We start from the raw sequence: 22589 nt of genomic DNA on the forward strand, positions 1-22589 counted from the left end.
AGCGGTGACTGGGAAAACTGTTTTCTGTCTAACTACAGGTCATGTTAGAGGGGGTGTGTGACTTTTTTACCCTTCGGCTTCTGTACAGATGAAACTGTTACACTGGCAGATGTTAATAATCAGCTGTAAATAAATATTGGAAGCAGAAGAAGAAAAATGAGAAAGCACAGGAATTTATTTCAATAAATATTTAATAAAAGAGCAATTGTTACTGTGATATTTACTGCCAGTTCTGCTGTAGATTTTTGCCTAATACTTTTACATATAAATTGGAAAGAGAAATACACAGAGGCACTTAAAAAAGGAAATTTAATATGGTTTTATATAAAAATACCTTTCCTTCCTTCCTTCAAAGATGAGGATTATAATTGCCTGCTGCCTGCCTGCTTGCCTTATTCAGCAAGCCTATCACCAGTTCATCTGTGAATTAGTGCAGGGCGCTGTTTGCCTTTCACCTGGTTGAGAAGGGTATATATCTAAGTAACAGTCCTATAATTTACATTTAATGCAACCTTTCAATTGACCAAGAGCCCACAACCTAAGCCCCCATCTCACAGCTGAGGACTTTCCCACATTTGTCAAGTCAGTGCCACTCCAGCATCAGCCAGGAGAAATCATCCATTTAAAGACTGGAGCTGCACATGACAATTTTCCTACTCCTTGTGAGAAATCTAGTCATGGCAGAGGTAGCTTTGTGTGATGCTTGTTTGACTCTTGCTTTGAGCAGCAGTGTCTTATTTTACACATGGATTAAGAAAATATAGAGGGATGCATTTTATAAAATGAAATGGAACATTTTTTTTTTTATTACTGACATATATAAGGCAATGTAGATTTGTGTTGTAGGTTGTTTTTAGCAGTATGTTGGTGGCTTCTATCCTTGTGATTGTGATTTAATTTCAATGTCTGTGGTCATGTGGTATTCTCTGCTGGAGCCAATCTTTCACAAGGAGCAAGTTCATTTAAATGTAAATGGGGTCCTGTGGATGGAAAAAACTACATACTTCATGTCTTCAGCGACCCACCCAAGCATTTGGTTTGGCCTTCCATGCATAAATAATAACAAGAAGGTATGCTGTCATTGCCTTGCTTGAAACACCAGAAGTGGTTTGGCAAAAGCAAAAAACCCAAGCACTAAAAGGAGATTGGTTTGGATAAACTCACAGTTAAGATCCCCATCCTGATTAAACAGTGTTAAAAAAAAAAAGCGGAGGGAAAGAAAAAAAGAGAGAGAGTTATGGAGTTATTTTGAGGACTTGTGAATTACAGGAACAGATGAAAACCAACTCAGGCTAAGAGCATACCATACCTAAAAATACTCTGAAGTAGCAGAAAACTTGTCATTTTGTTATCTTGAATGGATTTTTGCTCTTAATTGTTTGTAGCAATTTGCAAGAGTGGGATGAGAATGTGGTATAAGTGGTAATATAATTAGCATTAATTTAGCATAAAAATGCAAACCTACGTTTTCTAAGTAGTTACCTTCCCTTCCACTAAAACATAGAAATATATTACGTAACTCTAAAGTATGTGTGGTTTTTTTCGGTGTGTTATTAAATATGATAAAATAGAATGCTTTTTCTTTATTGCTGCCTTAAGGAGATATGACTGATTGTGCACCTTTTTATCAAAATCTTTGTGGCATATATATTTTCACATGGCTAAACTCATGTGTTGTCTCCTCATAGAAATACTCCAGGTGTATTTCAACAGAACTGAAAAATCTCCCTTATAAATTTCCTTTCCCACCAAGCAAAATCATAAACAGCTTTTCATCTGTGTGGATGAATAGATATATTTTCTGAATTATTTCATTAAATGCACACTTTTATTTATCTCATTTATTAAGAATGTTATGTTCTGTTGCAGATGTTTCAGGGCATGACACATGGGCCTGGAATCTCAGTGTATGATACCTTCGGTGAAACTCACTTATGAAACATCCAAACTTCCAGTTAGTTGTGCTCTGCACTAGGAACTTAGCCGAATTTTGACTTTGTTCCAGAGCATGTAATAAAGGACTGGTATTTACTTTTGTCAGAGATTTCTCAAGAATATTTGATAAGCTTTTCTCTTCTTTTTATGAAGTAGAATTAGTTCAAGACGAGCTAGATTTAAACAGTACAAGATTTGCTATCCAGGGTAAGAAACAGGATATTAGTGTTTATGTTACTCAGCTATATTAGGTGTAGCTGTGAATCAAATAATTTTATCCTAGTGGCTTCAAAACCTAAAATGTTCATCTATTGGTCTCTCTTCCTTCATTTCATTGAGCTGGTTAAGTAACAATAACCAAAGCTGTATGTTTAGTTTTCATAAAGATTCTAGTGAAATAAATGCATTAGAGATACATAATGGCTGAGCTAATGCATTTTTCTATCTGACATATTATTCACCATTGGGGGATATACATGTTGTGCTGGTTTTCATTATTCAGTTACATTCCATACAGACTGATTTCCACAGATCCTCTTAAGTCTTCTAGATATATTTGCTGACAGCCCCATATTGTTAGAATTTTTTAATAAAAAAAAAAAAATCATCTCAAATACTGTCATGGCAGTTCAGAGGTAAAGGTGTTTCCAACCTGCTTCTCCTATCAGAAATCTTGGCAGCACGCATGATAACTGAAAAGCAACGTTACTGGTTGCAATGTGGACAACATGAGGTTTTTGTTCTTTAAAAGGTGTAAAATTATTTTCTCAAGTGCTTTTTGTTTACCCTTGTGATTTGCAAGACTTACAAAATTATTGGAGAGACAAGTCCACTTCCTAATTCACTAGTCTGAAGCAACAAACTCGAAAAAGCAGTGCAAATGTCAAGCACTTCATGAGAGAGAGCAAATCCTATGGTGGGTGGTACTAATCTTTTACAGCTCCTAAAGATTTTTTGAAGGTACTTTTGCAGAAGTGGCATAGCAATTGTGATACAGAAAATAATCTAAAGATCATTGATGGACTAAGAAGCAATACTATATTCTAGGAAAATATTAGGTTTCTTACATAATGATAAACTATGATGGCGAGAGTATCACCACATTAATTAATCTTAGGGCAGGTTAGAATTAGAAGGGTCTTTGAATAAGGCCTTTAGAAAGAAGGATCTCTTGGTTAATTTGTGTTAAACTGCATTAATATGGTTCTATCAAAACAGCAGTATATCATTTCACAGGTATTGTGAAAATTATGAGCATCCTTAATTCAATGCTTTTTTTTATAGCAGGAAATTTAATGGAATCCCTTTTTGGAAGTGATTGAAAATCCACTTAAAAATGGGCAAACAAATATCCAGCCTTTGCTCAAAAAGGGCAAAGGGAAAGCCCTAGAAAATTGGTCATAACTTTATTAATACAAATAATTAACTACAAACCACCAAGGCACTTAGTGCCTAAATTTGTAGTTTGTAAGATGACATTTCCTTGTAACATTGATATTGCTCCCCAAATCCTGCAGCAAGATATCTGACTATGGTACCCAAAGGGCAAAATAAAGCCAGATTGCTCACAGGTGCCAAAGAATCTGTTTACAGCCAGCTTGCTAGAAAGGAATGAAATCCACGTTGCTTGCGACCATTTTCAGTTTGAGAGATAATACATGTGAAACTTCTTGAGGTCTAAATATTGAAGCATAAAAACATAAATATGGGTGTAGTGATAGAATTAACGATGTCTGGTCCAGGTCAGGAGACAAGGGACCATGTTCCTCACTGTATCTGTGGCTTCCAAGAGGGTGATCTGGCTCTAGGTTTAAGTTGGTGTTTCTGGAAACTAAGAATTAGATACGTCAGTTTCTCCAAAAGCTGACACAAACACAGGCACTACTGGTTTCCTGTTGCATTTAAGGTACATCCCATCATATTTTTCTAGACCTTACAATAACAAATAGAATTTCTGGTTTTGTTTTCTTGCACTTGTAGACTTTGATAAATGTTACATATTTTTCTGCTGTCCATGTCCAATTTAATCAACGTTACAAGTGCTCCCTTGATGGTAGGTGGAACGGTGGCAATAAAGTGAAATTTCCACAGCTTTTACCCATTGAAATTCTCAGAGGGCAAGATTCTTATAAACTTCACTTTGCTTCCTCTGTAATAGATTTAATAGCTCCATTCAGGAAAAAAGTTCGATGTGCTTTCTCATTTTCAAAATGTAGATAGTAAACCAAGCTCTATTCTCTTTCCAGCTCTTTAAGAACTTTTGACTTTTTAATACTATTTTACCATGAGTGTTAACAAATGTACTTGTCTCCAGAATTGCAATGATGTCCCAGTGTGACTCTGCATTTGGAAATGGGGGAGTTAACTGAGGTAAATTTCAAACATTCCCAAGATTTTTGAAACTGGTGTAATTTAGGTCAGCTTAAGACCGTTTGGAATATCTTACTCTACACACAGGAATTGCTAATGTCCACTTTGAATGAACCATCTACATTGGCTCTGTGCCACTGGGCATCCTTTTCATTTTAAGGCTTTCCTCCCAGCCGTTTAAACTGTCTTTTAGGCATCTGTGTGCTGCTGAGGCAATAAAAAACAACCTTATCAAAACCTAAGATCTGGTCTTTAGTCCCAGAGTTCATTATAATAGTTTAGAACTTTTGGTGTGTGCTTCTTGTTATTTTGGTGTCCTCTATTACAAAGAATTACTGTATTGTCTTCTTCCTTGTACAATGCATCATTTGGGCTCAGCAGTCACTAGCAGAGTTCTACTTCATTCTTCATGACTGATTATTTGTCTTATTAAATTTGCCCCTAACAAAGAAAAGTCTTGAAACACTGGAATTGAAAGAGATAGAGGAATGTTCACACTTCTGAGAAGATATACCACCACTTCTAGCCTTTATTTATATTATATTATTGCTTCTGTTGCTATTACGCTCTTTCAGTGAGAAATAAACAAACAGTAGGAGGAATATTAAATAAGGGGTTTAGGCAAATTAGGTTAGATGAAGGAACGATAAAAAAGATTCAACACAATTCAAATGAAACAGCAGGGTTCTAAATGATAGTGTACATCTATAAAACTGTGTATGTTGCTTCACTATTACTTGGTAGGCCAACTGTTTTCATTTTATGTACCATAAAATTATTGTAACTGCATTTCTGCTTAAGCAAGGGTGGGGACGTTTTAAAATAGAACTGGCTGTGTACTATTTTCTTAATCATAGGAGCCCTAGAATAATTATCAAACAGTGTTTTCCACAGAGTTGATCTATAATTCATCTGAGGAAGAAAGCATCTTTCCAATAAAAGATTTTTTGTCCTCAATTTTTCAAGCATTTCTTTTTATTATTGTCATTAACCCAATTATCAAATTTCACAGCTTCTTCATTTCTCTACTACTTTTTTCATATGCTTGTAGCTGGAGGGAAAAAAACATAGGTGGAGACATTCAGTAAAAAGGTTTTTACAAGGGTTACAGTTTTTCTAAGTTACAGCCAAGGGATTTTAATTGGGAGAAAGTTTTTGGAGGGTGGCTTGTATTTTTTGACAGTTTGTAATATTTTCAACTCCATAACTCAACATCATGAGACTGCATTAAAATTCCCGAGATTTATAAAGCAGTCAAATTTGAATTATCTGTGAATAGATTACCTGGGTTGTGGCTCAATCAGAACACATCTGCTGCCCACACCACTGGCTGCAGCCCATTGCCACAGAATACAAAATAAATATTACTTTACTAGGCCTGCTTTGCTCACTGTGATTTAATGCCCTTCCTTCGTTCCATAGGTAGCTATTTACAAGTGAAAGTAAGTGAACTGAAAGTGAATTACTTAAAAAGTGAATGTACTAAATGTGTTCTTTTAGGGTAGTTTACATATGGTTTTGCTGTATTTAAATAACCCCACCCCTGTAGTATATAATTGCCAATTGCTTATAACACATTTGGGTTTGAGTTTTAGGCTTTGTTTTTGCTTAAGCCTTCAGAAATGGTAGTGGTGGGTTTTGGATTGTTTTTTTTTTCTTCTTCTGTTTTCCCCATAACTATGATATTACTTTATTCTGCTTTGTTATCAAGTGAAAGTTCATGTTCTTCCATAACTTCATATGCTGAGATTGTGAGTATAGCACCGATTCATGAGACTTTCAAGAAAAGCTCCAAAAGCTGACCACTCTTCATACATTTATGCAACAAGACATGTCTTCCATGTTGCCAGCAGTAACACACATCTTCAATGTAGCTCTCAGAAGCACCCTCCTAGACTTTGATGGTTAGAAGCTAAGCAGCAGGTCTTGGCTTCTGATAGAGGGCTGTTCTTTGGCTATGAGTCAGTGAACGACAGAAGTAGGACTGAAAACAGTTTTCTGTGAAAACTTTTCTATTTTGAATGAAGAAGTACATGAAATAAGTATTCGTTAGAGTTTGATCAGCAACTGGTTCTGGAAGCAATTCATTGAAAGTTGCTGAACCTGCATACTATCTTTGAAGTATTTAGCAACTTTATTTTCACATTTGATTTTTTTTTTTATTAGAAACTAGGGTTTGAGTTCAAACTTAGTTATCTAAGTTTATAGGAGTCTCATGTGATATTTATTATATGATTTTCAATTACTAACTTGAAAGGAAGAAGACCTAGTTGAATCAGATCCCATTTTCAGCTTGTTTCTCTTAAAGGTATGGTAGCTGATTTTCCAGAAAGAGCTGCAATACATTCCAGGCCTGCAAATGGACCTTCAGACCGGTTCTGTTTATGTTTTATTTGAAAAGGCAGCATGTATGGACTTGTCATACCTCATAAAATGCTGTTGCAATGCTATTTCCTTTCTATTTTAAAATTTTAGTTGATGTGTCTTAGTTGAATAAAGATAAAAATTATTTTTGTTACACTGATACCTGAATTTTATTACCCCACAGATGCAAAATAGTTTTACTTAATCCCATGACTGTTGAAATACAAGTGTTCAGTTTAGTTCTGTTTTTCATGTTGAAGCATCTAACTTCCTTAGTTAAGAGCAAGTAAAAAGTTGCATACTTCTGATTCCTTGTCTTCCCAGTTTCTGTTGAAGTCAATTTGTCAGCTGATTCTTCTTTCTCTGTTTATATATATATATATGAACAAAATATTTTAACTTTTTTATGAAGTTCAACTTTGTATTGCCTTTGTGAGGTGGTATCCAAAAGCAGCATGCTGTATTTGTATGCCTAGATCTTGGAAGGGGCACAAGCCGTCCAATCAGTTTGACCTTAGGTATCCTGCCAGGCTGACATCCTCTGAAGATACAGAAACATGCGTGGTCCCTTTTAGCCATCAGCTAAAACATGGCATTTGTTAGTCTGACAGGCTGTATGCTGCACATGATGGAATAAGTGAGGAATGTCACCTTATTATCATATGCAGTCCAAGATAGATACTAACTCAGAAAAGTCTTGGTTGAAGAGTTTCTTCCCATTTCCTCATCATTTGAGAACATAACCAATATGTTATCTGTGCTGATGCTGGTATTGAGTATGTCAAGTATGCTGGGCTAACCAGATGTAGGAGCTTTCACAATGCATCTGAATGAATGAAAATGACAAGCTGATGATTAATTCCTGCCCAAATAGAGTTGATAAGAAGTTGATAATGCTCCATTTCATCTCCACAACAAATTTTGAGGAGAAAGCCCATGGCATATCTCTCAGTTCCCCGATCTGTGCTTGTAGGACAGAGGCTGTTACAAATACAACATGCAAATAAAATCATAAATCTAGTTTCTGCAGTGAGTTGAACCAGAACACTGGTTCTTAACCATAAAATACATTTTAAAAGGTTTCACAAGTGTCAAGCAAATCAATATGTTCTGCATATAGGAAAGAAAGAGGATGTCTGCCCAAGCTTCTTTGGGGTACTAAAGGAAGCATGTCTTGAAAAAGGGGTGTTTAGACATAAAAGTGTGGTGCCTGCAGTAATTACTTCATCTTGCATCCTCACACAGGTATCTGAAATGCTTATCCTGTCTTTCATGTGTGCTCCTCAGAAAGGTTCCCAGACCAACAAATCTGACTGGACAGATCAGTAACATAAAGGCAGCTAACTAAGACTTTGTCTAGAAACCGCTTGGTTAACTTTCACAGAATTTATTTTAAAAAAAAAAAAGAGATTCATAGAAGATTTTAAAAATATATATATAAATCAAGCTCTTTTACCCATAGCTTAAAAAGAACTCAACATTATAGCTCAAATGACGTATCAGGCTAAAAATATAAGTTTTTAAAGATGCATGGATTAACTATACAGTAAGCATCAGAATTTATTTTATTTTTTTATTAAGGTGCCTAAATTAATCTTGCTCTTATAATAAGAAATGTCATAGGTTGTTTTTTTTTTTTTTTTCTGATTTTGAAAGTTATTTGCTGCTTACTTCACATCATGTTCCACTTTTGAAGTGAAATACTACTATAAATGAGTGGCTATTATAATCCCCAGACCTCAAAGTCCAGCACACATGGTTTTGTGAACACATGATTTGAACTGAGTGGAACTTTCTCAATGTATTTGTAAGTTAGAGTGTATGGAGGATATATGTTTTATGAGGACTATAAAATCTGCTTAAAGGCCAGGTGTTGACCATCTATTTTGCATTGGTAAAAATCCTCTGTTCCTAATGTATGGGAGTTTGCTAATTTTTCTGAGACTATATAGATTCTGGAAACTGCTCAGTTTTTGGTCCATGGGTGCTGAGATAACACCGAGCACTTCTGGAATTCAAACATTGTGGGTTCACTTAAATCCATTTTTTCTGTAGTATGACCTCTGAAGATTTGAACTTCTGTGAATACTCTTACTCAAGCAAAGCCAATCCATGCCAATATTTTACAAAGGTTTTTTGTTTTTTTTTTTTCATTCTTCAGCTCAGCAATAAATGTGGAGCTAATTTATGCTGAGGTGATCAAAACATCTTGTTTCAAAAGGAAACAATATTTTTTCAAAAATATAACACATCTGCCCAACTGTAATTTTGTCTCATCTTTACTTTTGTCTTTCCATCATAAGGGAAGCTACAGTATTTTTTGTAATTAAATGTATGAATTGACTAGTGTATGTGTGGGAGAGCTGAGCACGCACATGACCAATGTGACCAAGCAATGCCCGTTTATTACAACGAGGAAAGCCCTTTTATAATGTTCTCCCGCACACGTGAGTAACATGCAGTACAAGTCCTCAAGATTGGACAGTTAACTTAGCCCGCGCTTTAAACCTTCTTGTGATTGGATAAAAAGTGCCACATCAGCCTTGCCAGGCTTCCCGCCTTGTGGAACTTCCTCTTCCATCCCAACCTCTTCTGGGGGTTGTTTGTCTCGTCGAGTTTCTTCCCCCTCATTCAGGGTCACATCCTTATCGCATTCTTGCTCGGCTGAGGTTCGTATCAGTCTTGTTCTCACACAGGATTGCTCACATGTCCATCTCTTTCAGAAAGCCCTCTTGAATCCCAACATGTATGTCTCAAAGAACTGTTTGCAAACTAATAAAATTATTAAATGTCATCAATGTTAGCACAGATATCTGCCCGTGTATAGAATAAAAAGAAGACACTACACTCAGTGTGATACTTGCTATCTAATGCTATTTCTAAATTCCTAAATCCTATTCTTATATTAGCTAAGCCTGGTAATATAGTAATCATATGGTAATATGGTAAAGAGAATCAGCAAAACGTTACACTTCTGTAAGAGGTTTTATTCACACTACACCTGTGAACTTCAGCCTGATTTGTGCAGGAAAATCCTTGTTCATTGTCTTACACTCTACCGATATGTATTTTATCACTTTCTGTGTTACAGACACTATTCAGATAACGACACCTGTAAATATATACTGCTTGTTGATCTTATATGCCTGAACAAGAAAAATGGGAGGTTAATATTATTGATATAGTAGAGCTGGTCTGCTTCTGTCTCTCAGAAAATCCACTCACAATCAGTGACAAATATACGCTGTAGTACTACTTTAATTCAGCACCATGTGTGTATGCATGGAGATATAGTCTGTAATTACATGGTCACGTAGCATTTCCCCCTTGCTTTCTGTGTTTACAGAATGGAGCTGCATGGGGTAATGGATGAATCAGTGCTGTGCAGGGATGGCAGAAACTGTCTTTAGAGCCTCACTGGAGGCTGGGGATGCCAGGAAGATAAATAATGGGGCATGTTTAAGACACCTGAAGAACTTGCTTCCATATCTGTCTCTGCTGGAGAGATCCTATTTTTTTATCCTGAGTAGGTCACCTAACCCAGACTTTTCATAGGAGTTCACTGACTGTGTGGCCTTCATTTTCTGAGTGCTTGATTTGAGGCTGTACTATAGTGTTAAATAAGTGCTGAACACACAGAGCTGCAAATGAAAGCAATCAGTGCTGTGCTTTGAGCATATTAAGTGCTATATATTGCTGTGTACTTGGAAAAAATTGGGTCCCATCTGTATCAAACTGGGTTCTCCAAGTTAGTAGATTTTTTTTCACCTCAATTTCTGTATACCTCTCCTTTCTGAAACTGCAGAATTGCCTACTCATCTCTTAGGACATAATGAAGATAAATTCATTAATGTTTGTGCAGCAATAAAAAGTCAATAATGAAATGAATAATTTGGCTTTCAGAATGAGTTGAAGAGATGTAGTAAATAAAACATGTGCCCCATGTTAGTCAGAAGGAAACAAAATCCTGAATAGACTTTGACTAAATGAGTATCAAGTTTTGTGCAGTGAATAAGGCAAGAAGCTTTGCCATAAGGTAGAGCTTGATCAGGAAATTAAAGATTGGGTCACAAGTCACAGAATCATCTAGGTTAGAAAGGACCTTGAAGATCATCTAGTCCAATGACAAAGGAAGTATCTTGATGTATATTTTAAGATATTAACATATTTTACTTCTGTGATATTATTAATGGTTCTAAAAACATGGGAGCTACTTTTGCATCTATAATCCCATAGTTATTTTTCAGACACTTAAACTCGAAAAAAAATTATAATGTAGTACTGAAAGTCATATGAAACATCAGTGGGTTAGGATTTGCTACATGTTTACTAGAGCTAATGAGCCAACCAAGAGTAGAAGGTTTTTGTCCTCTCTGTGGACAAGCGCTGGTGAAGGATAGTGCAATAAGCCAGAAGAAGAATAATTAAAGACCAAAAAATCCGGGATTTAATTTTGGGCAGTGGGGGACACCATGTTTTGCTGATGTAGATTTCCATTTTCTTTGCCTACTAATCACTATCTTCACCTATCATTTCTCTGCACATCTATCCTTTCACTCTTTTTATACATGATTTTCCCACCTGACTAGTGATCTCTATTTTTCTTATCCACTTCTGCTGCTAATTCTTCAGATGTCTCTTCTATATTTCTAGTAAGCTCCCAGGTCCCTTCCCTATCCATTCATGCATGTTTCCATTCCTGCTGACTGCCAGCTTTAATATTCCTTCACAAGCCTCTCAACATGTCTCAGTGTCTTTGCCTCATTTGCCTAGTAGATTGCCATGGCTTGCACTTCTGATCCCAGACAGCTCTATCTCCTGAAGTCCAGTTTGGTGCTGGAATTTGGTACACTGCTGTTTCTAGTCATAGTCTCTCTCCTGCCTTCCATGTATTTTTCGTTTGATCCTAATTGATATTTCAATTTCTCCTCCCTTCCCCATCTCCTTGTCTTTCATGTTTTTTTTCTCAGACCACATTCTGCCTACCTCTTCCCAGTTCTTCCTCTACCCCAACATCTCTCTTTCATACTTCTTTACTCCTGCCAATGTACTAGCACAGTGGGAACATGGTGCTTCTGCTCTCCTCTAGCGATCAGTTCCCAGTGCACGGCACAATGACAGACAGCAGCAGAATAGTGATAAGGGAAAGTTCGGTTTCACCACTGTAAGGATAATATAGTTGCAGTATGGTTTTACAGAGAAGCTGCCAGGAGAATTTGTATTTTAGAAGGTGTATTTAAACTACAGTTCCTCTATGAGGATGGCATGTGCATTATTTAGTACACATAGGAACTGGGTGAAGAGGTTTGTGGAGGCTCTGTGGGATGTGACTGAATATGCACTTTGGTGAGCTCTCAGCACTGTGGGAAGTGTGAGTATGTTCAGTGATTACGGATTCCTAGGAGAATTTCAGTTCTTCAGTTCAAGCAGCTTTTCTGAGCATGGGTAAGTAGAATTTTTCAAAGCTGTATTGCTTGGCTGAATTTGGGCTGTTCAATCCAATGTGGCACATGCCTGACATCATCCTATCTGCCAAATTTTGGGTTCCAGTTTAAAATCACTGGAACAGTAAAGATTTCCAAAACATATATACACATATAAAAATCTATTTGTCATAATCCTGTTCTTAGAAGTAGCTGAAAGTTTGGCTTTTTTTTTTTTTTTAAAAAAAAAAAAAGCATATGATATTCAACCTGCAGCAGAGATTCATTGTAGCCAATTTCAGCCCAAGCACTTAAACTTTACTGAAGTTATAAGCAAATGAAAAGACATATGGATGGTGGGAAGCCTACATTAAGCTTACAAATGGGTGGTCCTATTGACTTGTTAAAAGTGATTAAGAACAAATTTTAAGTTTAGGTTCTGTTCAGAAGCTTTCCCTGAAATATTTCCAGTGCTATCAACAGAGCCACCTCACAAAGCATTTCAGGGTCTTAGTTAAATCAACACTGTAGATTTGTGCTCATTAAGCAGTTGTGAGCAGGGAGTCTATAAGCAAGGGATGTCCTTTGTTTCCGCGGAGATATAATTATATTGCTAACAATGAAAATTTATTTGGGAGTGATATTATTTAAACTATGTATGGCAGAGAGCATTCAAATTACACAAAATGTAGAAATGGTAAAAGTAGTACAATATACTGAACAGTGGGAATTAGAAAACTTAACTAAAGGAAAGAGGAAGTGAAAGATTGAGGAAAGCATCTAGTATGTTGCACTGGTTTAGTGGAAAGAAGAACGGATACAAATAAAGCCACCCATGCCATTCTGTTGCTGTGATACATGAAGCTTTACAAGACTGAGTGACCTGAAATGCTTGACTTGGCCCTTGGGAGAACCCCGAGATATAACTGTCATTTTTGAATTCAGAAAATCTGTGTATGCAGTCTACTTTATTTCAGTAATTATGAGTCACCCATTATTGTGCTAAGAACCTATTGATATTGCTCATCTTCAGAGTAAGCCATGTAAGTGTCTCCAACAAACTTGACAGTGGACTTGAGTTCCAAGTCTTGGAGTAATCAATAGGATAATGCAATTCCTGACCTCAAACAATGTAGCAAGAAAAAACTAGCTTTAGGTATTGAAGCAAGCACTGAAATCAAAAGGATCCTATAGGCTACTGTGGATGAAGAGGACAGAGATGTTTCACGTTATGGCTATGAATCCCAAACATACTAAAATACTATAATATGAGTCAGAAACATTCCACAAAATTGCATAATACTTGAGTAATGACACAGAATTTTGTTATCCAAATTTTCTAGACTGGGATTGGAGGAGGCAAGGGAAGACAGTAACAGAACAGGATGGGAGACAACAAGGAGGCAGGAATATACTGCTTTATTTTTTTACTACTTTTGCTAGTTTTGATGAGCAGACTTTTAGTCGTTCCTCTTGCCTCTGTAACGGAGTTTGACCGTGTTTCAGTATGCTATATTTTGTTAGTACAGATACAGCTGAGCCAGAAAACCCAGTTTTTACAGATTCTTAGAGGAATTTGTGGTGGAAGTCTTGGTAAAGATTCTTACACATAACTCAACCATCGTGATGTAGGTTGCCAAAATCATTCATGTTGTCATTCCAAAAAAAACCAGACCACTTCATGTACACATATATTAAAGAATCTCGACTTTTGAATTATTAGGTTTTAGGCAATATTTGCAACAAATAGGTTTGTAAAAAAGCCATGGACTGCTGTATATGCTATACAATATTTGTCAGGTAACTGTAGAAAACAAACAAAGAAACAAAAAATCCCAAACCAAATAATTCTCTACAGATTATTTTTTAAAAATTCAGGAAGTGTTTGTGTTCAGGGAAAATTTTATTCACTGTAAATACATCACCTACTTCTGTCTGTGACATTTAACATCAAGAAAGAGGAATATTTAAACTGGAGGTCTGTAGTTAGCTACATGACAAGACATAGTATAAGAATTTATTTGGGTCAGAAAAAAGTATCCTTAAAAGTGGAAATAAAGCCAAAGTGATGTTAATAAAACTGAACATACATGTTGGCTAAGAGGGGCAAATATGTGAAGGTACCTAGAAAAGCTAAACAGGAATTGTTAAAGTATCTCAGAAATAGAAAGCCTGCAGAAGAGTCATTAGGTCTGCTAGACCACCAGAGGATAAAGAGTCAATCCAAAATGATGAGGAGATGGCAAAGAAAATAAATTCTTTTGCTCTAGTATTCTCAAAAGACAAAGGAGAAATACAAGCACTAACAGAATTCTTTACAGATAATTTCAGAGACATTCTGTTAGTGAGCCAAAAAGAGGTGAATAATTCAGAAAGAAAGTCTGGAAGGTAAATGAGAAGGATTTTACAGTGTATTTCAGAGAGAAACCCAAAACCTGAGTCACTAATAAAATATGTCATTTAAATGACATTTTATATGAGTTGTTAATTAACATTGTGGATTTCTTTGTAAATGCACTCTAAAGGATTATTCTGGAAACTGAATGGGAGAGCCAATCTCACCACTTACATGATGTATTGGAAATGAAGCTCAACTTGGAGGTAGAAAAAAAAGCAAGAAATCAGGGATGTAGAAGCATTTGTATATGAAGGGATGTTGAACACACAGATTGAACAGCAACACAGAAAAGTAAACCAAGGCTGAACAAGAGGTATTAAAAAAGGCGAATGATACTGTGAAGATAAATTATTTTTCTTTTTTTTTTTTTTTTTTCCCTACAAGCTAGAAATGAGCATGTGGTAAACTGGTGAAGGTCATGAGGAGACTCTCATCGACTTTCTGAACTTTGGGTCAGGCTCTGAGGCTTAGGTTCTCCCACCTAACTTGCAGCATTTAGCCACAGTGCCAAGGTGAAAAGTCTCCACTCCAAACACTAAACTTCACTCTAAAATCCCTCTGTAGTCAGGGAGGAATTGAAAAATTCAGCCTACATAAAGTCTGAATTGTGCCCTAAAGCTACCTATCTCTTCCATGGAGAGGAAGCTTAGACTAGTGCCTGAAATTAGGCAGGGTGTATCCAGCATGTTGAATAAGAATTAACAATGAGGTTTAATTTTCTTTTCTAAATAACCTTGATGGAATTGTATTAGTCTTAAGTCAGACAATGCTAGTGCTCTTCATGTCTTATGCTGACGATGGAAACAGTATTTTCTGTGAACCGTAATGGCAGCCAAAAGTGAAGTACTGATCAGTTGGAAAAGTTAGACAATTAGGTTAGATATAGGTTAATGCCTTTCTAGATATGGCCAAGTCAGAAAAGTATCCCTTTTTGCATAATAAATGATTAACTGTACATCTCCAATCACATCTGGAAAACATTGCTGTTTCATTCTGAATAGCTGACATTCTCTGTTAATGATTTTGTAAGCATATGCTTCTTCTGGCTCTTGCAAAATATTTGATAAAATATTAATGTAGAAATAAATTGATAAAAATAAAACCCACAGATTTTCCTATTTTCTCATAAATCAGTATGGCTCAGCATAAACTTATTTTCCACATTTTACACCATTATCAGAGTAAAACAAGCTTCTTTTCCTGATTTACTCTGAGACTATGGAAGGGAAACTAGAAAGCAGGCAATCCCAGCCAGCAATGAGAAAGAGAGCTTGCTCAGCAGCCGGACTGGAAAGGACACCCCACCCCTCTAAACTTCTGGGGAGAACATTCCTTTTCTCTTCAGCAGCTAAAATTAGACAGGTTAAAAAACAAACAAACAAACAAACAAAAAAACCCCAAAAAACAACAAACCTAAATTATGAAATAATAAAGTGCTGGGCAGATTAGCTGGTGATAATGAATCTTTTCTACCTTTAGAAGCTAAGAAGCAAAAAGAAGTAGGGTAGATGAGAGCTGCTTCTCTCCTGCAGCCAGAGGGGTGAGGCTGAGCGTGGCAAGAGGGGAATACTGGCTGCTGGGTGGAGCGGATGGATAAAATGGGTGTGAGTTGTGACACGCCTTGGGAAGGAGACACCACGGCATGCTCTGTTCAGCCAGCTTTGCAGTTGGCCTTCTCTGACAGTGATACATTTCAACCAGAAGAAATTAAGCATTAGACTGCTATAAAAATTCAAAGGATGCACCACAAAACAAAATGGTACAATTTGATACTAACTGCTGGTTAGCACTTTCTGGTCAATATGACGATCATCACTTAATTATAGGCTTGTTTGCAGGAAGTTCAGCCTTCTAACAGCTATGGTTTTAAATATAACACAGTGATTAGAAACAGTTATTAACGAGTTGGTGCCGTTATTCCCCTTGAGTCTGTAAAGGAGAAATTAGAAATCCTATTTGAAGATGAAATATGACCACTAGAGGATTCAGTCAAGATCCTGAATGAGTGAGGCATCCTGTTCCTCACTCATGCTCTGCAAGACCAGCCAGAAAATAGAATAAATACTTTCTGGAGTATTTGGGTGAATAAATGGCAATCCAGAACTCAGGGAAAATTTATCAACTAAGTAGTGTAACCAGGATAACACAGAAGTAAATCCACAAGCCCAAGACCTGCTTTTAGTTAATTGTTTCTTTTCTTGCATATTCTGTGGGGTTTTCTCTATTTCCTTTTGTTAGTTGTTTCTCCTTTCCCCACATTATCTCTTGTCTGTCCATCTCTCCAATCCACCCTTCCATTATTCTTTCCTAGTGGTTGCCTTCTCACTGACTGTTAATCTCAATAAGCCATTCACTCTACCAGTTGAACCTGGGATACACCTTATGGGTACCTTAGGTTCAGCAATTTATTGAACATATTGAATAACAAACCCCAATTATTTTTTAAAATCTCTCTGTCATTTCATATTTATTTACTTACTACTTCAGTAAATTGATTTATTCTTTCCCCATCCATCTGGCCCTCAGCCACAAACACTTGCTTAATCTTGCTTTCTCTCTCATAACCGCAATTACTCACCCACAACTAGTAGATCATCCTTATTTAGGAAATTACTTGCAATTTGGAAAGGGCAAAAGAGATACCAGCACCACCACCAACAAAATCTAGGACCAAAACAGGAACTACTAGCTGTTGATTAATGTATCAGTGATGAAAAAAAATCCCAACCAAAATCAACCCTTGAAAATAATATGTTGCTTAAATAGACTTGAAGACAGACTCCTGGCACTGGTCATCAGCAGGGAAAGTTCTCTGAAAAAACCACGAGGAAAGGTAATTGATATGCCTCTGTGATTATTACAATGCATTTAAATTAAAGGAGAGAAAATTGTTTCAACCCATTTCATGTCTTCATGTTTCATGTCTTATTTTAACTCTTCAGGATTTTATTTCAAAAAATATTATTTGTTTCTCTATACCTTCCCTTGGCTATGGTAGATGCATTTGTATCTTTATTTGCATCTCAGTAAATCAGGCTTTTCTAATTGGTGTGTGAATATTCATCTAATTTTGATGCTGGTATCTGCTATTCAACTTTGGCTGAGGCCTGGATTTTGCAGTTGAAATCATCATACATCTTGACTTCATGGAGCTGGGGAAGGTCATAAGGGTCTTTATTCATAAAATTTGTATAGAATTGGGGCCTGAGAGTGTAGATTAACATATTAAAGTATATGATGTAGAATATATAATATACAATATCAGCTGACTAACATTACCTCTTAAGGTTAACTTTTCTGTTTTTCCTTATTTTACAGTTTTAGTGCAGACTGCTAACCTCATTTTTGTGTTTAATTCTAAGTCAGTTGTGAGGAAAAAGGTTGATAATGGCTAAACTCAAGAGATCCAACATCAAAAGAAATTTTCAACATTTGGACAAAATAAAACCAGGTGTGAATAAAATATCATATTGCAGTAGTAAGTGTTATTAAAGCCATTAAAGTACATTTGAATCCGGTGTTCTATTCATTTTCAAAGCTGACATTTGTAAATGTATATAGGCAGGACTCTTGTAAATTTAAAACAGAACATTAGAGAACATGCTCTGGAATCTGTAGCATCATCATACTGTATTTTGTTGATATGTAATAATTCATAATTTTGTGTCTTTGAGCAGGGGCCATCACATTTTTATAACTAAATAGTATCCTTGTTGGTTAGCATATAAAGTAAGAAAAAAAATGTTACTAAACAAAGATGTTTGTAGCATCTTGGAATAGGTCTGCAGTGTCTTTGATAGCACACTTCATTACATATCCGCAATATCTGTTCTAATGAATGGTCTTAAGGATTTTTTTGGTAATTTGCTAGCTGCTTTTAAGATAGAGCTGTTGTATTTCCATCTTGTCCCTTTGATAAATGTTGCAACAGTGTGAATCTTAGACAGCCTTTCTGTAATTTTGAAGGAAAATAGGAGAAGTTGTATTATCATTTCTGTCTATGAAATTTATTTCTGAAGTGAATGCCATACATATTTCTGAAATGAATGCTAAATGTATTTTCTAGAAGTGAGTGCCACTGAAAGCCAGGGCAAGCAATTTATACCGTGCATAATAATGATATTAATTTTTATGGTGTGTATAAGTTACATTTTGATTAGTTTTTTGCATGATTAAAAATTTGCAAAGCCTTTATGGCCCCCAGGAGCCTACCTGTAATAAACAGCTCTCACCTTCCAAACCATAAAACAGGTCTGCAGTACTTGAACATTAGAGCTAATTGCCTTGCTACATCAAAGGGAGCACCACAAGACTGAGAAAAATCACAGAAGGGGGGGTGGGGAGCAGGGGGCAGTTTCACCTCTAAAGGTTATGTGTTTGTGGCTTGGTGGAGCCCTGTAAAGTTATGGCCTCAGAACTGCTGTTTGCGATTAAGTTGATGGGGAAAGTCTATCCCGCAATCTCTCCCTGCTGCTGACACAGAGTCTTTGTTCACATTCAGATTTCTCAAACTGTTGCCAGGGTCAGGCTGAGGTCAGACACCACGATGATGTATAGGAGAACATGTCTGGGAATTTCTCTCACACTTAAAACACATACCAGAAAAACAGGAGAGCACCCTGCAAAAATTGTCTGATGAGACCCAGATGATACTGTAGCTTTTCTTTTAGTACCTTCATAATTTTCTTTCTCTTTGCCTGACACACACACAATGTTTTATTAATGTGTGCCACGATAGCCCTTACAATTTTATGTCCCCTCAAGATAAGGACACTCAGTAGCACTTTGACACTTCATTTTCCAGCCCAGGGGGATTGGGCCAGTAAATCTAGTAAAAGAAGCAATGCATCCGTTCCCAAGGATGAGTCGAAAAGGGATTGCCATCGGCTCTGTGAGGCGACCGGCCTGACACTGGATACGAGCCTCATGTGTGCACGCTCGGCATTAACACAGCCCGAGCCAGGCATGATCACAGGCTCGCAGCATCCCAAACCCTGCTCCCCCGCCACCCTGACAAACACAGCCCCACTTCCAGCTGCGACAGGGATGCCTACCATGTTTGATTAGCTATCATCGCGGGAGGGGGCAGAGGACTGCAGGGGGAAGAGAGCTAAAACAGCATGAGAGGGGTTTCCATTCTGATGGAAATTTTTTTTTTTTTTTTTTTATATATGCAATTATTTTTAAAATAGGGGACCATCTTTCTTCCCGTATTGTTCCAAAAAGTGGACATGCATGCTTAGTCCTAACCTATTGTACTTCGATGTCAATGCAAAACACATTGATCTGTGGTTCAGGTTGGGTTTTTTTTTTGTTGTTTGGTTTCCAAAATTGCAGCTGTATTTTTCTCTTCCGATTTACAAAAGGTTTTGCAAAGAGTTCAGAGTCGGATAGGTTCACCACATCAATCTGAGAGTTGTTTGCCTAGGCATACAGTTTCAGTGCATGGCTGGCAAGCAAGGCACTAAGCAGCAATTTTTTTGTGCTCAGCTGCTACATATGACAGAGGATATTTCATTCGGCTGTCAGAATGTTATTAATAAAACATGGGGTGCGAAGAGGGCCACTATTTCCCCTTTCAATCACTATAGCATTTACAATGAAAATTTTATGCAGTGTGTAATTTTCAGTTAATGCTTGACACTTAAAATGTCGGTAGCTGCATTTTGTATGGTTCCTGAAGGGTTAATTGTATCATGTTCCTTGCATAAAAGCTCTGCTTATCAAAAGTGAATAGAAGAGTGTATGCAAATGTGTGTCTGTGACCTTTTGCCTTTCCAGGGTTAATTTATATGGTCATTAAAGATTTTATGAAATTGAGCGGCCTGGTGCTTCGCATCCCATTTTACCTTCACCTCCTAATTTATATAATTCCTACCTGAATTGGGAAATATGATTTTTATTTTTTTTTGTGTGCAGCAATGAAAACAGCATGCTGTGCTGTAGGGAGTTGCAAGTCTGGTTATCTGGCATTACTCAGATTGCTAAAAATTCATTAAAATGTGACATCAGCACAGTGAGAGACAAATGATCACAGGATGAAAAGGAACAGTGGGCCTTTCACGGATTAGTGCTACACAGCCCCAGCATAGAAGCTAACTGCATAAACAGATTAATCCACCAGTAGCAGCATAGCTAAGATTTACCGAATAATTAAATGGGCCTGAGTTACTGTGAAGATTTCCATGTAATCTAGCTGGTGTGAACACGTAAGTGAGGTGTGGGCAATGCTGCTTCCTCAGAAACCATATACCAAGTTGCATCATTTATCCTGAATGGCTCCCCCTGGAGACAAAATTTGAGACTTCTCCCGCAAAGCCAGAGGTTTATATTTAATACAGTACCTAATACCTAATACTTACTTACTGCAATTAGCGGGATACTGCTTCACTAATAGGATTTATGCTGCAATTCGCCCTTTTTTTTTTTTTCTTTTTTTCTTTTTTCTTTTTTTTCTTGGCTCCAAGATGCATTTTTACATGTGCTTGCTTTTGTTCCAGGTTCCAGCCTGTGTGTTGTGTGTGTGCATGAGTGTGCATGTATATTAACGCAAATCATTTCTAGCCAAAGAATATGAAATGACAGGCTTTAAATCTGTCACAGTGGTGGAAAGCAGGTACTCTGATAAAGACATGGTGAGAATTTCTGGATAGATTTTGAAATATTGCAAATTATTGGTAATTGATGTCCAACCTCCTTAAAGTTCTGTTTCTTCCATTTTCTTCCCCCCACCCCTCCTCCACCCTGTTTTGACACCCTCTGTTAGTTCTGTTCTTATTACAGGACATATTTTTTAACTGCTGGTAAGTGGTCACTGAGTTTGTTTTCTAAGATCTTTTCTGTGCTTATCCACAGAAGAACAAGGTGAAGATACGGAAGGGTCTGCTAAAAGTACATCAGTGTCTGTGGCTGATGATAAAGACTCAAGTGAGAGAGACAATAGTGAAGGCAAAAAATCTAGTAAAGACTCTGGTAAGATGCTAGAATTTTGTTTTCCCCCTTTTTTTAACTTATGAAATGCTCTTTCATTTTAAACTGTCTGGACATTTCCACTACTATTCATTGCATGTGCATTTTGCATGTGATTTCTATCAGTAGCCTCCCATTGACCTATTTTTAATCATAACCATCTGACAGGATAGATGCGGATAAGTTGAAGAATATTACAGGACGACCAGTGAGATTATTTTTTAATCAAATCAGTTTGTGTGCTTGTAATTTTTTAAGCGCCTTTCATTAATCTTAGCTGTACTTGTGATTCCTCTGATGGCATATTAATTTTTCATAAGCATAGGATTAGGTAGCACTTGAATTTTTTCTTCAATCAGGTTTTGCCCCCCTTTTAATGCAAAGAATGTGGGTTTTTTTGTTTTTATTATTTTTTGCTCTTGCTCTCTGATCAGTTACTCCCAAGAATCTGGCCTCTTCCTGGGCATTTATTTGATGCATTTTGAAAAAAATACACAAAATCCAGTGAAAAAGTTTACAGATGATTCAGCCTAAGAAAGAGGAAATATCATTGAAAACGGATTATGGGTTGGGTAATTTTGATCTCCTGGAATAGACAAAGTCCCGTAATGAAAGCTACTGTCTTTGAAAACAAAACCCCTATGTCATGACATTTACTTGTGCACAAACAAACCCAGGGCCAGCATCTGGTGTAGATACCCAAGGCTTTTTCTGTGTTTGATTTGGCAAATATGTGACTTCATCCATGCTTTTTATGTATGAGATGGAAATCTATGGTCACGATGAATATTACATTGGCTACTTTTGCCGCACGCTATACCTAGTTACATTATGTTGGATTCACTGAAGCAGAAGAAGTGCTGAAACAGGTTGAAGCCTATTAGTTTCAGGTAGTCATATATCTTTTCCTTGTATGCCAATGACAGCGGCATACAAAGGAGGTTGTATTGTCCATAAAGACATATAGTTGTAGAGAAAATACCATATTCCATATGAGCTTCTTTACACCCAAATTCTCCCATACTGTAATTTGCTCTTTACATATTAAACATTTTTGGATTTATTTTCCAAAAAATATTATAGATGGCCCTTTCTATGCCGAATCAATTCAGAAGACTGACTTAAAGATT

At 36.7% G+C, this 22589-nt stretch overlaps 1 protein-coding gene across 1 annotated transcript in view; it reads left to right on the forward strand.

Annotated features, from left to right (window-relative positions):
* The window catches only part of ZFHX4 (zinc finger homeobox 4), a gene marked incomplete at its 3' end in the record, with an annotated part of 127726 nt that overhangs the window by 84411 nt on the left and 20726 nt on the right, over positions 1 to 22589 (forward strand). Inside the window, exon 5 of the mRNA XM_026841477.1 lies at positions 21346 to 21462. Within this exon, the coding sequence (XP_026697278.1) occupies positions 21346 to 21462 (117 nt within the window). The remainder of the gene's footprint in view (positions 1 to 21345; positions 21463 to 22589) is intronic.

This window comes from Athene cunicularia (assembly GCF_003259725.1).
Source record: "Athene cunicularia isolate RWA chromosome 2 unlocalized genomic scaffold, athCun1 chr2_part1, whole genome shotgun sequence".
In the NCBI taxonomy this organism is placed as follows: domain Eukaryota; kingdom Metazoa; phylum Chordata; class Aves; order Strigiformes; family Strigidae; genus Athene; species Athene cunicularia.